The sequence below is a fragment of the Epargyreus clarus genome, unplaced genomic scaffold, assembly GCF_041222505.1.
Source record: "Epargyreus clarus isolate Ecla_fem2 unplaced genomic scaffold, WU_Ecla_fem_2.2 ptg000026l, whole genome shotgun sequence".
In the NCBI taxonomy this organism is placed as follows: Eukaryota; Metazoa; Arthropoda; class Insecta; order Lepidoptera; family Hesperiidae; genus Epargyreus; species Epargyreus clarus.
The window spans coordinates 15,164,738-15,178,942 of NW_027332233.1; the positions used below are offsets into that span (position 1 = coordinate 15,164,738).

Genomic DNA, 14,205 nt, shown 5'->3' on the forward strand with positions numbered 1-14,205 from the left:
AAAGTTTATTTTTTCATTTATTTATTGCACAAACACAATGTTAGGATACAACAGGGCAAACTGAAGCCTGATAGCATTCTCCATCAGTCAACCCTGGTTGAAATTAGAAAATTCGCGGCAGGTGTTAAATACATAAACAAGATTTAAATAAGGATATGTTTTATCCTTATTTAAATCTTTATTTAAATTGAAAATTGACATTAAATGTTTTGTCAACAGGCGGGCATCAACATCGCCCGTGCCGCCGTCGTCGGGCACGTTGCCGCGGCCGGGCACGAAGCAGGTGACGGTGACGGTGCAGGAGACGGTGGTGGAGCCGGCGCAGGCGCAGCCGCAGCCGCCCACCACCGCCGTCCGCCACCACCACCACGCCTCCAGTGCTACTAAGGAACTGGATGACCTGATGGCCTCGCTCTCTGACTTTAAGGTCAGTTATTGCATTTTCTTCGAACACAGTGGCAAAGTGATCTAAATTGTGGCCTCCTAGGCTAGTATTACGATTTTGAATCCAAATCGCTGCTAACAACTTAGAAATAATTAATTGATAAATACGAATCACTTTAATCGACATCGTAAGAAATTTACAAAATTTATGTATATAAATAGGTAAGGAGCTTTGTTAGGGACGGCATCCGACCAACTCATATTTTTTTGTATTATTACATATATTTTTGGGTACGCAACAATTTTGTAGAGTGATTCCAATCTTAGCTACAATTATACATAATCGTAATGATCCAGAATTTGTTTTAAAAAATCAGTGGTAGAGAAAAAAAGAAAAGTGAAGAAAATATATTTTTGTAGATGTGAAATATGAGATCGTTTAGTAATGCAACAATTATTAATCATCTTGATCGGATAAGTCAAAACATCTTATTAACGTTGAAATCAATAAATAACATTTGACAGACTAAAAAAATTATACACATCCCACTTGTTCATTTTTGCCGTGTAATATTTACATAATTGTACCACATAAAAGTGTCCTTGTTAATTTTGGTCTTGACTTAACCCAGCCTAAAACCTTGATGACAAAAAAGGTCTTCCTAAAAATAGGAATAAACAAGCAATCTCAGAAATAAGTCAAAACTCAGCACTAAAGGGAAAAGATGATGGATGGACAGATACATAATTTGGTTTGGAGGAAGGGGCTTAGAGCCTCCTATTTCAAAAATTTTGCCGCCCCTTTCATGTTACCAACGGACTTAGTACATTTTAATTTTTGGGACGACTTGAGCCCCATAGTCTCACTCTGTATCCGTTTCTGGTACCGTTTTTTGCTTATACAAAACACACTTTAAGATAAAACTTACATTTAGATGTTTCTCTGCACAACCTCAACTTGATTTCTTGGTAGGTCAGTTATACTAACAGTAACCATATATATGGATTAGGTTAATTAATGATCTGGATGGTTGTAAAGCTCAACTTCAGGGCCATGCGTCCCAGCTCGTTACAAAATGTAGGTCATGGTCATTATCAAGGCAGTACCTATTACAACATTGGTCAATAATAATATGTGTCATACTGCATATTAGTTTGAAGAATAAATTCACTGTTTAATTTTTATGCTTTTATATAAATTTAAAAATATTGTTGTAGGTACGTATGTATGTATGAAAGTATCTCTATTTTACATACAATTTCGTTTAATATCTTTGCCGTTGTAATTATAAAATGGGACAGCATGTCGGTTGCCAAAAAATTATAAGCATCGTTATGTGTAGTTGCATGTACGAGTATTGCATGTGTGCGTTTACGTACAGTACTCCTCTCGTGGGGCTGTGTTCAAAATTTCATTCATAATCCGACTATTTACTTAATAAACAATACATTTTATCGTTTAAGTGCCCAAAATATTCATTACGTTTCTCTCGATCTGATTTCGTGGCAACATAAACAATCGGTTGAGTCACCGCCACTGTAAGGCCTAATATCGGGCGGCGGCTGTCACGGCCACCTCGGCACACTGCACTACAGCGAACTTCGTTTTTCCGTTTATTATAATATTTACAAGTCTCCTTTCTTGGTCCACGGCTATTTCCAGCCGCGCCAACAGGCGTCACTCCAGCGTTCCCGTCGTCTCTTTCCCGCCTGTTGAAAAGCTCGCAGCTAAAGATAGTCCCGGGCGTTACATCACAGGCGTAGTGGGGCCGCGAGCTTGTAATATTAGAGTACATAGTCAAACATTTCACGCGAGCCGCATTCACTCCAGTACTCTGCGACCGGCCGGTTACCTTCCGTACGTTGCCGACGCACACTTCGCGATCTGCAACTTACACTCGAGACATAGCCGATCTCGAGTGTAAGCGATGATCGAAAGGAAAACAATCCAATTTTTATTTGGTTTTCATTCTGCTGTAGCGACAACCCTTTCGATTTAATCGAAAGCGGTCGACAGCAGAATGGAAACCAGGATTTAACTAGATTTTTCTGAATCGGCAGGTGAGCGGAGCAGGCGTAGCACCAGGCGGTGATTCCGGGACTCACGTGTACCGCGAGAAGCGCGCGTGGCAGGAGCACTACCGCAGCAACCCGCGCCAGCCGGAGTCCGCCTCTCTTGAACATATGCTCGGATCTCTCCGGGCAGACATGAGCCGCCAAGGAGTACAAACCCCCCAGAAGGGGTGCTGCAACGCCTGCGAGAAGCCCATCGTGGGACAGGTGGACATCCTGATTACCACGGAGTGCGACTGGAATTCCATCCAACGGAAGCGTCTGAGCGTTTCGAAATGAATGAAACGTCTTGCGAATGTTGTTGTGAAATCGAGTCGTAAACTCCTATTTAAAGTGCGATCGTTTTTACGAGTGAATATTCGAACAATTCTTCTGGTGCAGGTGATCACGGCGCTGGGCCGCACGTGGCATCCGGAGCACTTCACCTGCGCCCACTGCAACCAGGAGCTGGGCACGAGGAACTTCTTCGAGCGCGATGGAAGACCGTACTGCGAGCCGGATTATCACAATCTTTTCTCGCCTAGATGCGCCTACTGTAACGGACCTATCCTCGATGTTAGTGAAATCATTTTGTTTTGCAGATGACCTTGGCCCTCCTCGCTGGATTCTAAACCTCGGTTTCTTTTCAGAAATGCGTGACAGCCCTGGAGAAGACCTGGCACACGGAGCACTTCTTTTGCGCCCAATGCGGGCAGCAGTTCGGAGAGGACGGTTTCCATGAGAGGGACGGCAAACCGTATTGCCGCGCGGATTACTTCGACATGTTCGCGCCAAAGTGCGGTGGCTGCAACAAGCCTATCATGGAAAACTATATCTCTGCTCTAAACACCCAGTGGCACCCAGATTGTTTCGTGTGCAAGGTCAGTATTCTAGGTCGGACGACACTCGCGATCTCATTACAGCAGACAAAATTATCGATGACAGGTGTAGTATCAACCAAGTTGCTAAAATCTAAATTAGCGTTTACGCCAGGTTGAGTATGAAAAACAGCTTAAAAGTTCAAATATAAAATTTGGACGTTTAAGCGACGAAATTGCCTTAACAAAATGTTTCTATCCGAACAGGAATGTCAAAATCCCGTCAAAGGCAAATCGTTCTATGCCATGGAAGGGAAACCGGTATGCCCAACATGCGTCGGAGTCGACGAAGAGGAGTAAAGGATGTACACAACAATGTCCCCCCCAAAATGGATGCCCTCCCCATATTTCTTTTACAGCTATGCTCGCCGAGAAGCGACCGCTTGGTCGCCTGCGATGGAATGTACTGTAAACACAACACTACACAGATGTTACTCGGTCGCGCAGACGAACCGTAACTTCCTAGTCCTAGAGTACTTAAAATAGGGAATCAAATTTATGTAATATATTTTTGTAATGATATTGTAATGATAAGATTTATACAATAAAGAGAACAAAAATAAATAAAAAAATAACAAAAAAAAAACAAAAACAATAAAAACAAAACACAATAATGAAACGAGTACGTACGTGCGTGCGGCAAGGTCGGTGCGTGCGCCGTAGCAATGAACTCTTATCAAAGCATTGTTACGTCTGAACGGGGACGTGCTGAAAAACTCGATGGAATCGTAAATGAGGTCAAGTGCTAGGCGTATAGGGTTTCCCGTCCGCGCCCGGCGCTAAGTATAGCCCGTGACGTCACGGGGCGTCGCAGCCACACCGGCTCCTTTAAATCAGGCCGGATTGTTTATGGCCCATCCGATTTAAGCTATTTTTGCCGCAATGCACCTCTTATAACTTTGTGGGCACGTACCGAGACGTTGTTGTCAAAATCCTTGACTCATTTTTTTCGGGGTAATCCGATTAGTTGCTGATACAGATATATTCGAGGTCACAGTGTTGCAATTTCTGTAAAATCCTCTAATCACATCTTAAGCCTCTTTAAACAAGATGCCAGTGAAAATGGATACATAAATAAATCCTTACGTAGCCTCTACTTCGCGGCTATCGTAATCATATTTTTAACTACTCTCGATACTGTTACAATGAAGAATCTAAATATCAAATTTCGAGAATAAATTTCAGCATAATAAAATGCATTGTACATTTCCTGTCACTACAAAAAGCTATCAGACAACTTTGCTTTGACGCAAAGTATACATTCTAGACAATAAATGTCTTCTTCACGAAGAACACTTTTTCTTTGCAAATCCGAAGAATAATGTAGTGACACTGTTTTCCAATTCCACAATGAAGTATAATTTTCGTGACATTTAATAATTGTTTTGAGTGAACGGGAAATAGCTCTCTGGAGGAATGCCAGTAGTTGCAAAAAATTAACAGATCACTAAATCATTGTGATTAATATATTAACGTCGAGAGTTCGTAAACAATTAGGCATTGTAGGAAGATTTCTTTATCTAAATATAACTATATTTATTTTTAGGTTAACAATATGAAATTCAATACTATTTTTTTCATATTAATCCATAACATATGATGACCTACTTATAAGATATATTTATATATGGAAACATACAGCTCTATTAGGATTCCTTACGGTGTCGATGCTACACACACACACACACACACACACACACACATAAAAAGTATACTAATATCTTGACCCCAAATCTTATTATTTATTACATTTACATTCGACCATTATGAGTATGTACATTCATATTTTGTAACTTATAAGTTACAGGTACGGTTATATTGTATTGAACTGTACAATCTATACATACAATGCTATCTCTCCGTATTACCATGATCTCTATCTCTATTTCTCTTAACACAAATTGAAAATTGACACTGATTTATCTTGTATTTATAATTTATAATACTTCAAGATGATCTTAAAACTTCACATTGCAGAAATTAATTTTAATTTTTTGAAGTAATAACATACTCTCACACATCTCACTTTCAATTAGAATCATATTACAAAAATATAGCACATAAAGCATATTGCATTGCAAAATTTATTTATATATTTATTTGACTGTGTTAGTATTACATTTTAAATAAGATGTGATTCTTCTGGTGTTGGAAACGTTCATAGGCGGCATTGACTACTTTCCATCAGGTAGCACGTCTGCCTAATCGTTAGGCAAACGTATAGATCGTTTAAAATAAACAAAAAATTGCAATGAAAGTTCCAGTACAGATTGCACGTGTTGACAGTAACCCCGTACATTTGCAGGAGTGCCGCGAGCCGTTCCACGGCGGTTCGTTCTTCGAGCACGAAGGGCAGCCGTACTGCGAGACGCACTACCACGGCAAGCGCGGCTCGCTGTGCGCCGGCTGCCACAAGCCCATCGCCGGCCGCTGCATCACCGCCATGTTCCGCAAGTTCCACCCCGAACACTTCGTCTGCGCTTTCTGTCTGAGGCAGCTCAATAAGGGGACCTTCAAGGAGCAGAATGATAAGCCTTACTGCCACGCCTGCTTCGACAAGCTCTTTGGTTAGGGATGCTATACATGGCGCTGTAACTCTATGAACATCACTCGTTAAGCTATCATCACCGCCATGTTCAGCAAGTTCCACCCCGAAAACTTCGTGTGCGCTTTCTGCCTGTGACAACTGAATACGGGCACCTTCAAGAAGCAGAACGATAAGCCCTACTGCCACGCCTGCTTCGACAAGCTCTTCGGTTAGGGATGCTATAGATAGCGCTGTTACTCTATGAACATCACTCATTAGGCTATCATCACCGCCATGTTCCGCAAGTTCCACCCTGAACACTTCGTCTGCGCCTTTTGCCTGAGACAACTCAATAAGGGAACCTTCAAGGAACAAAACTACAAGCCCTACTGCCATGCGTGTTTCGACAAGCTCTTTGGTTGGATTGGCGACATATAGCGTTGCAACTGTTTCTACATCACTCGTTAAGCTATCACCACCGACATGCTCCGCAAGTTCCACCCGAAAAACTTCGTCTGCGCTTTCTGCCTGCGACAGCTGAATAAGGGCACCTTCAAGGAGCAGAATGATAAGCCTTACTGTCACGCCTGCTTCGATAAGCCCTTCGGTTAACTTTGCCATAGATGGCGTTGCAACTGTTTCTACATCACTCGTTAAGCTATCACCACCGCCATGTTCCGCAAGCTCCACCCGGAATACTTCGTATGCGCTTTCTGCCTGCGACAACTCAATAAGGGGACCTTTAAGGAGCAGAATGATAGATCCTACTGCCTTGCATGGTTCGATAAGCTCTTCGGTTAACTGTGCGATAGATGGCTTCGTAACTGTATCTAAATCACTCGTTAAGCTATCACCACCGCCATGTCCTTGCAAGATTCGAATAGAAGTGCTCGCTTCGTGTACACCTGTGTTTTAAGGATACGTTCAGAAATCAAAACAGCACGGAGTTCTTCAAACAGCTCGCTAGATGGCGCTGTAACTTTATTTGCATCATCGCTATATGCCGCATGTTCTAGCCCGACTTCTTCACGTGCGCTTTCTTCCTACGAGAAATCAATAAGAGCAAATCGACAAGCCACGCCTCTTAAGCTCGTTGACTAGATTCATTCAATAGAGGGCGCTGTAACTTTATTTACATCACGTTATGGTTGTAATGTGCAACAGTTCAATGTGCAATGTGCAACAGATAAATATGTTCTTTCAGGCTATTGAAAGAAAATGATTATCAACTGAAACTTGTTAAAAGAATATGTCGATTAAGAAAAAAATGAAACGATCATAAAAAAGAAGCGGTATCGACATCACTTGTTTAATATTTAAATGTTACGTTATTCGGATGTAGTGTAAGTTAAGTAAATGGGCTCAGATCAGATTAAACAGATGTTTATTAAATTTTAAAGCTATAAATATTCGTATCTTCTACAGAACTTGATAAAGCGTATTGCAATTAGACACTGCCTGAAAAAATTTGTAACTCTTATTGACTTTGAGAAATCCTAAACTATTTTTGCTATTTTAAAGACAGCTAAACTATTTTTGTGATTTCAAGCCTACTTTGCTAAAAAGGATTAGCATACTCAATCAATATCACTATAATAGTAATGACTTATATGTTTTATATTATAAAACGGAGCCATTTTTGGTGTATGTCAGTTTAGGCTTGCGAAATTGAATATTAATATAAATACATAATTTAAAATTTGAAAGTATGTAACTTTCAAATTTACAAGACAAGACTTGCTCAGGCTCTTACAAAAGTATCTGAAAGCAAGACTGACAGATATACAAACACCGTTAAATTTATTGTTTTGTTCATAGTTAAAATATTGTTTAAAATGCTACAAGTCAAACATGGTTAATATGAGCTAAAACTATGTAATTGTTTTTATTGCTAAAGAGAAAGTTATATTCGTGTAGAGCTAGAGTTTAGATATATTTGTGACTTAATATTACATGTGATGAAACTAGAATATTTGTACTAAAAACGTTCTAAAATTTAGATAGAAATTTTTCTTATAAATTATATGAGATGTGCAATTTGGTCAAAAATGTCAAAGACGTTAACAAAAAAATGAGTATATTAATAATTATGTAGTATTGTAAGATCATTCGGAATTTTGGAAATATAATGTTATGTATAAGAAAATATGAAACATGAATGAATGGATCAGTAATTGGGATTCATGGTAATTTAGTTTTTATGTGCATTTTACGTTGTACGCTTTGTTCATTATTATTTATAATTATGTTAATGATATATTTGTCATGCGCTTGTTTTTGTAGCAATGTTTATTTGGTGGTAGGGAGAAAAAATATTTTGTGTATATCAATGTTCTTATTAAATGTCACACAACACACATCGTCCACAAAGAAAAGGTACCGAAAGTATTTATATATAAGATTAAATAAAACATATTTTCTTTTAATATTCAAATACATTGTTCATGTTAGCTTCAAGGTGACGAAACAAACTACATAAATAAAAATGATCTTATCGATAGTGCATACGTCATCGTCTATGAGTGTGTGCTCAGGTTGACGTAGGAAGTAATAATCCATATACATTATAAAGTCTTACTTTACTACTATCGAACTATTTTAGCCATATAAAATATCAGATGCGTATTTTAAATGTGATCCATGAAAACTCAAAATTTATTTTTTCCAAATGACAGAAAAAACTATTCTCTATTTATTTCGACTGCACAAATTTTAATTCCGTCTATTTATATAGTTATTTATTGATTCTTAAAATAATTACATGTAAGCCGCTACAAAAAGTTCCCTGTGACAAATCCTCCGACTCATTTTTAATTAAGTTCAATAATCTTCCATTAGTGTAACGAACTGTACAGTTATTTTGTATTTGCGTTATTTACGTGTTATATTTTATTACTCAATTATGTTATCGCTTTCCGCTAGTTCATTAGGTGTGAGTGCCAAACGTTGTGTAGGGTAGCTTAAGGGTGGTCGCTCATGAAATTACCACACATTTTCTAGAAATTCTATATGGCAAAAGACCAGTATTTATTGCAAATTGAACAGTATTATAAATGTTTTAAAAGTAAAATCATAGAGACTGTTTAATATTTTAAGCTCGGAATTACATAACATACACCTTACGAAAGCATGACCGTATTATAACCAGAAAATACGGTCGGTGACGTAACTAATGAGCGGTGTCTTATCTACGTATAAATTTTTTGTTTGATACTGTCGTAAGTATCAATATAAGTATGTATGTATTTCACATGTACAATATACTTTCACATTCGGACACTAAATAATATGTAAATTAGGAGTTTCGTTTTATCATTAAAATTTACGAAATATTAAAAAATACAGTCGAAATGAAGCGCCATATTTTTTACGTCGATTAAAAATATCATAGTTTACCGCAACATTAATAAAAATGTCTTTGAAAGAACATTTTAATGTTATATTAATGAATACTGTGAGCGGCCACTCAATTATTTTCTTCTCGATAACCAGATGCAGCGAGTGTGGGTTACATTAACCGCGAGTTAACGATGGTATATGTAATACATGATGTATGTAATCTAAGAGCGATTTTATTGAATCTGTAATATTTTAACAAATATATTTCATGTTTTTTTGAAGAACAATTTTGTTTTTTATTTAATTCAAATATCAACAAAAGAAAGGGGAATAAAATAATTCTTGTAATAGGTATTAGATATACCTCTTAAAATTCTTATCAGATAACTATTAAAACATAGTACTATTTTTGCCTTGTCTCTTTAAAATCTAGATTGATCTGTTTCACAAAAGAATATGTGAAGTCTTTTAACGTACTCCCCTATCGAAGCAACGAGGTCACAAAGTCAAGCCACTAATAAAGTTTTCTTATGTTATCGCCCAGATAATAAATAGACTATAAATAATTAAATGATGAATCATATCACTGGTATCACCTATTAAAGCTACTTGTTATAATTGGGAATTTTAAGATTACATGTAATTTTACTTTATTACACAAACAGTTTATATGATAACATAAAAAATATAATTGTCTAAACTGTTATCGTCGTATTTGTTATCTGTTTTCAATTATAATTCCAACATTCATCCACAATCCACATTCAACAACGGGAACATCAATAAACAGACATGAACTATAAATAATAAAACTGGTTGGCAGTACCTATGCATAATTTAATCATAAGAACTCCGTATCGATTATACGATCAATCATCATTATCACTTATTCATATAACTAAGATTGAATGCGTACGTGAAATGTGATTATACAAATCAAGTAGTAAATACTCAATATCTACATATAGGTATCCACCACATTATGATAAGAATGATAATGGAATACCTGTCTATAGAATAAAAAGAATATTCTAGGTTCAAGTGAGTATATAAGCTCTATTTGTTTTTAAGTCTATAGAGTATAGTTGCTTATCAGCATGTATACAATTTCCGACAAGCTATCGATACAAACTATGGAGTTAATATAATAGGTTAATGGTGATAAGAGCTGATAAGAGACTGATTGAAGGCGGAAAGACTTGTTGTTGCCTTAAAACTAGCGTCTAATCAGCATAACCAACTAATAAATACATAGTTTTTGATTCTGTAGCAGTTATCCGAAGCCTGTTGATGTTTTTTTAAGATTTCATGGAATCGAAAGATTTTAAAATATTTTTTCCTGTTTGAAATTGTTTTGATTATTCAATTTTTTATTTAGTCATTATTACATCAGTCACTGAACAGGTTTTTCCCGTTGTAAATAAATTAAATAATGACTCATATCAGCTACCTCATGCAGGCTCGTGATTGTATTTCTCTATATGGAATTTACAAATAATTAGAGCGCTGCGTCGGGCCGATAATGGGTGATACGCAGAGAACGTGTTAAGTAACTGTTATGCAAATATTATCTGATATTTAACTTTTATTGAATTGGACTACCTAAATTTTGTATTATTTATTGAATATGTAAGTAGGCAGATACCTACCTAGATTATAATTTTTAAATTTACACAGTAAACAAAGTGGGCTTTAGGGCTGTGCAAATCTTTCATTTTTGTGAAGATATCAAAAATCAGAAATCGACCGATTGAGCCTTCCAGCTCATAACTCATTCCTCCTAACTTATTTTCACAAAAACATTGATGGGCGTTTTCTAAATCCTCTGCCGTACAGTTTTTAAAATAGTAATTATATTTAGTTTAAGCCATGTTGTCGGCAGTATAACTATAGAAATAGTAGAAACTACAGGAGACTGGGTATCAGAAAAAAGGAATAAGTCTTGTAGAACACTGTTTAATTACAACACTTAGTGACATCCCTACACTAACAAATCACATAAAAATCATTTACATAGTGCATTAACCCTAAACAACTATTCTAATTAATTAATATATTAATAATTTGTCTTTTATTAAATTAACAATGATTAATTATATTAAATTAATTGTGAAACTAAAACTAATCAGTCTTTGATGAGAAAAATGCACAGAGGTGTCCCCCTATGCTAGTCCGGGGAACAATTCTGAGAAAGATTCACACCAAAAGTCTGATAAGTGCATAGATTCGTGTTCACTGAGCGGCGACGCCAGTGACTCATAGCCGAGATCTGAACTGAGGCTTGTGTGGGAAGGAGACACACCAAATAAGTTTTCTTCAACTGATTTTGGTGATAAGCTCAAGGGTGACAATAACTTCATGTCACATTCCAATGTAATTTCAGAGTTGTTGTTTGTCAATGAAGTAAAGTCCGTTTCCACTTTAATTGGGGTGACTTCTTCTACCACTTCAACTTGATCCTCACAGGGAACTTCAATGGTGATGCAATCATTTGCTTCATCAAAACTGGCATAAAATAAGTCTCCTTTGTCGCCATTTTCTTCCTTAATTTGTACTGTGTCCTGGGGCTCTGTGACTGTTTCGCTAGGGTAGGGATGAGCATAAGAGTGCTGGGCCAGTATCCTGTCAACATCATGTTTCATGTCAACTTGTGTTTGGCCTACGATTAAACCTTCACTGGGTTCCAGTTGCTTTGCTGCGGTCCCCACCACTTCGCTTGCTTTAGGGCATCCTGCAGTGCTCCCGACTGAGACCTGAAAATGGAAAATAAAACATTATATTTATTTGAATTATAATAATTTTGAATTATTCTTACAAAGTGTACAATATTTAAGTACAAGAATTAATAGTTATTTTATCATGTAGATATTTAGATACCTATTCTGATGCAACATTGCTGTGTGTTACATCAGATATACAAGTTATTGTTACACCGAATTGAATACTGTTTTGCTTAGTTGTGTTGAAATGCATATTTTAAATTAACATAACTACTACAGGTGCCATTTCCTTAGACTGTTGTAGGATTACAAAAATTCCATACTCAACAAGTAATTGTTATATTATATTATTCATAAACATTAACTTACATTTTCAACCGCTCCTGCAGCAGTTGGATCAATCTCTTTGAGGAGGGATTCTGCAAGTTCATCCAAGAGGGTGGTGTCGAGATACTCTTGAGACTCGAGTTGTGCGAGGAGGTCTGCGAGAGGAGGCACAGAGCTAGCAGCAGGCGTGCCGCGGGGATCGCCGACGGAGGCCCCTCCTTCTGCCGAGGATGAGACGCTGCTGGTCCCGGGGCCTCCGCGACGGTCCGCGCCGCCGCCGCGCTGCGTAACGCTGCGTTCTCGCTCAGTAGCCTCTCGTTCAAAGCCTTGAGGCTTTCCACCTCGCTCAAGAGCCGCTCGTTCATGTCCATAAAATGCTGGATTCTGGCCTCCATCTCGTCCATCTTAGCCTTTTTCCGGTCGCGGGAAGTCTGCGCCGCGACCCGGTTTTTCAGCTTCCTTTGGAACAAAGAATATATATTGTTTAAATAACTTATAATAAGAGTAAAGATAATTTTATCTATTCCAAAAAATGTCTCGTCTTGCATCTAAAATATCAGCAAATTTAGTTTAATGTTTATTTTGTAAGTCATGGTTCTTTTCATAATGTTCCATGTGGGTACATTGCCTATAACATGATGAAGTAAGATATAATAATAAATATGAACAACAATAAAATTTTAGATAAAATAATTCATTAACTTCAGTTTATTCGAGTACACCTATGGATGATCGATGGAGCATCCGAAGTAGGAGAAATAGTAGTTGCTAAATATGTTAACTTAAATCCCTAAGATATTAAAAATTAATAAGACAGTACCTACATAATCACGCAATTGAAAAAGTTTAAATCATATTATTGAAATAAAAGTAATGGATTCAAAAATTTCTACATAATGGACATTGTTAACGTAATTATTCTATTCGCGGTTCAAGTAATAATTGCAAGTATTGCAACATAATGTACACTTTCAATAAACCAGCGTAAAATGAACTCCGTTAATTCTAGAATCTGTGAATGACACGCAGGCACTGATGACTCACTTTCTTTGCATCTTCTCCTCCCATGTCAGATGGTCCAGTCTCCGCTTCCTGGAGGGCTGAGGTGAAGCCAGGTCCACGACCGTGGACTCCACGTCGTCCACCAGGTAGTTGTTAGGCACGGTGATGATAATCGGCGTACTCATATCGTTTTATTTATCAAACTATATGACACTAACACTCCGGATTCTGCTCTTATTAGAAGCTTAAAGTCTTAACGATCGCATGCTATTTTATTTTGGCTTAAATGCCGTACAACAGTTTACTACACAATGTCTCTTGTAATTTTCGCCCATCTACAAAATACACTTGCGTCGTACATACTCAAGCTCGCGCTACGTAGTAAAGTACTTGTATGGTTCTCGAATACGCGTACGTGCTGCTTTTTGATTGGATGATTGTTATCAAGTAGGCGGTGACGATAAACTCAAATCGATTATTAGAAAGGAATAGCTATATAGAGACGCAGCAGGAAAATTATTTTCTGTCCTATGATTTTCTGACGCAACTTTGTGGGAAATTCATTAATTCAGTTTTTGCTCAATCTTTCATCAACTGAATTCAATTATATAATTACCTATGTACACTATAGACTGTACAGTATAAATTGATTTAGAATAATATGTAAACGGTATGTATTTCGCAAAAACCGGGTACCGGTGAAACTCTAGAAAAATAAAATTATGCAGTAAATAAAGTTATAATTGTAGTATGACTGTTATTACGTTTAATATAATAAATTATGATTATTATTATAATAATTCAAATATTGTGTAGTATTTATCTTTCAGAGTAAGTAATTAATTATAATTACTTTGATGATTATCTTTTTTGTGAAATAGGGAATATGCACATTTTTATTTTATTATTCGAAACCACTTATCACATCTTTTTAAAATAGTAAAATTCATATGTTACTTATTGCGCTATTGGGCAT

General features: G+C 37.1%; 2 protein-coding genes across 7 annotated transcripts in view; one reads left to right on the plus strand and one right to left on the minus strand.

Moving 5' to 3' along the window:
• The window catches only part of Pax (paxillin), a 63,569-nt gene extending 56,039 nt beyond the window's left edge, over positions 1-7,530 (plus strand). For 5 of the 6 annotated variants that reach the window (XM_073087997.1, XM_073087996.1, XM_073087998.1 and 2 more), the window contains exons 5-9: positions 220-427; positions 2,446-2,664; positions 2,839-3,012; positions 3,087-3,317; positions 5,620-7,530. In XM_073087997.1, the coding sequence (XP_072944098.1) occupies positions 220-427; positions 2,446-2,664; positions 2,839-3,012; positions 3,087-3,317; positions 5,620-5,886 (1,099 nt within the window). In that variant the 3' untranslated portion in view covers positions 5,887-7,530. Of the gene's footprint in view, positions 1-219; positions 428-2,445; positions 2,665-2,838; positions 3,013-3,086; positions 3,318-3,521; positions 4,553-5,619 lie in introns of those variants that run through there. The other variant, XM_073087999.1, reaches the window with a different exon arrangement.
• A 3,590-nt stretch (positions 7,531-11,120) lies between these two features.
• Xbp1 (X box binding protein 1) lies at positions 11,121-13,627 on the minus strand. Its single transcript, XM_073088000.1, has 3 exons — positions 13,272-13,627; positions 12,270-12,686; positions 11,121-11,933 (listed from the first exon to the last, which is right to left on the minus strand). Exons 1-3 carry the CDS (start codon positions 13,412-13,414, stop codon positions 11,846-11,848), a joined length of 648 nt encoding a protein of 215 aa, XP_072944101.1. The 5' UTR covers positions 13,415-13,627; the 3' UTR covers positions 11,121-11,845.
• Positions 13,628-14,205: the final 578 nt, after the last annotated feature.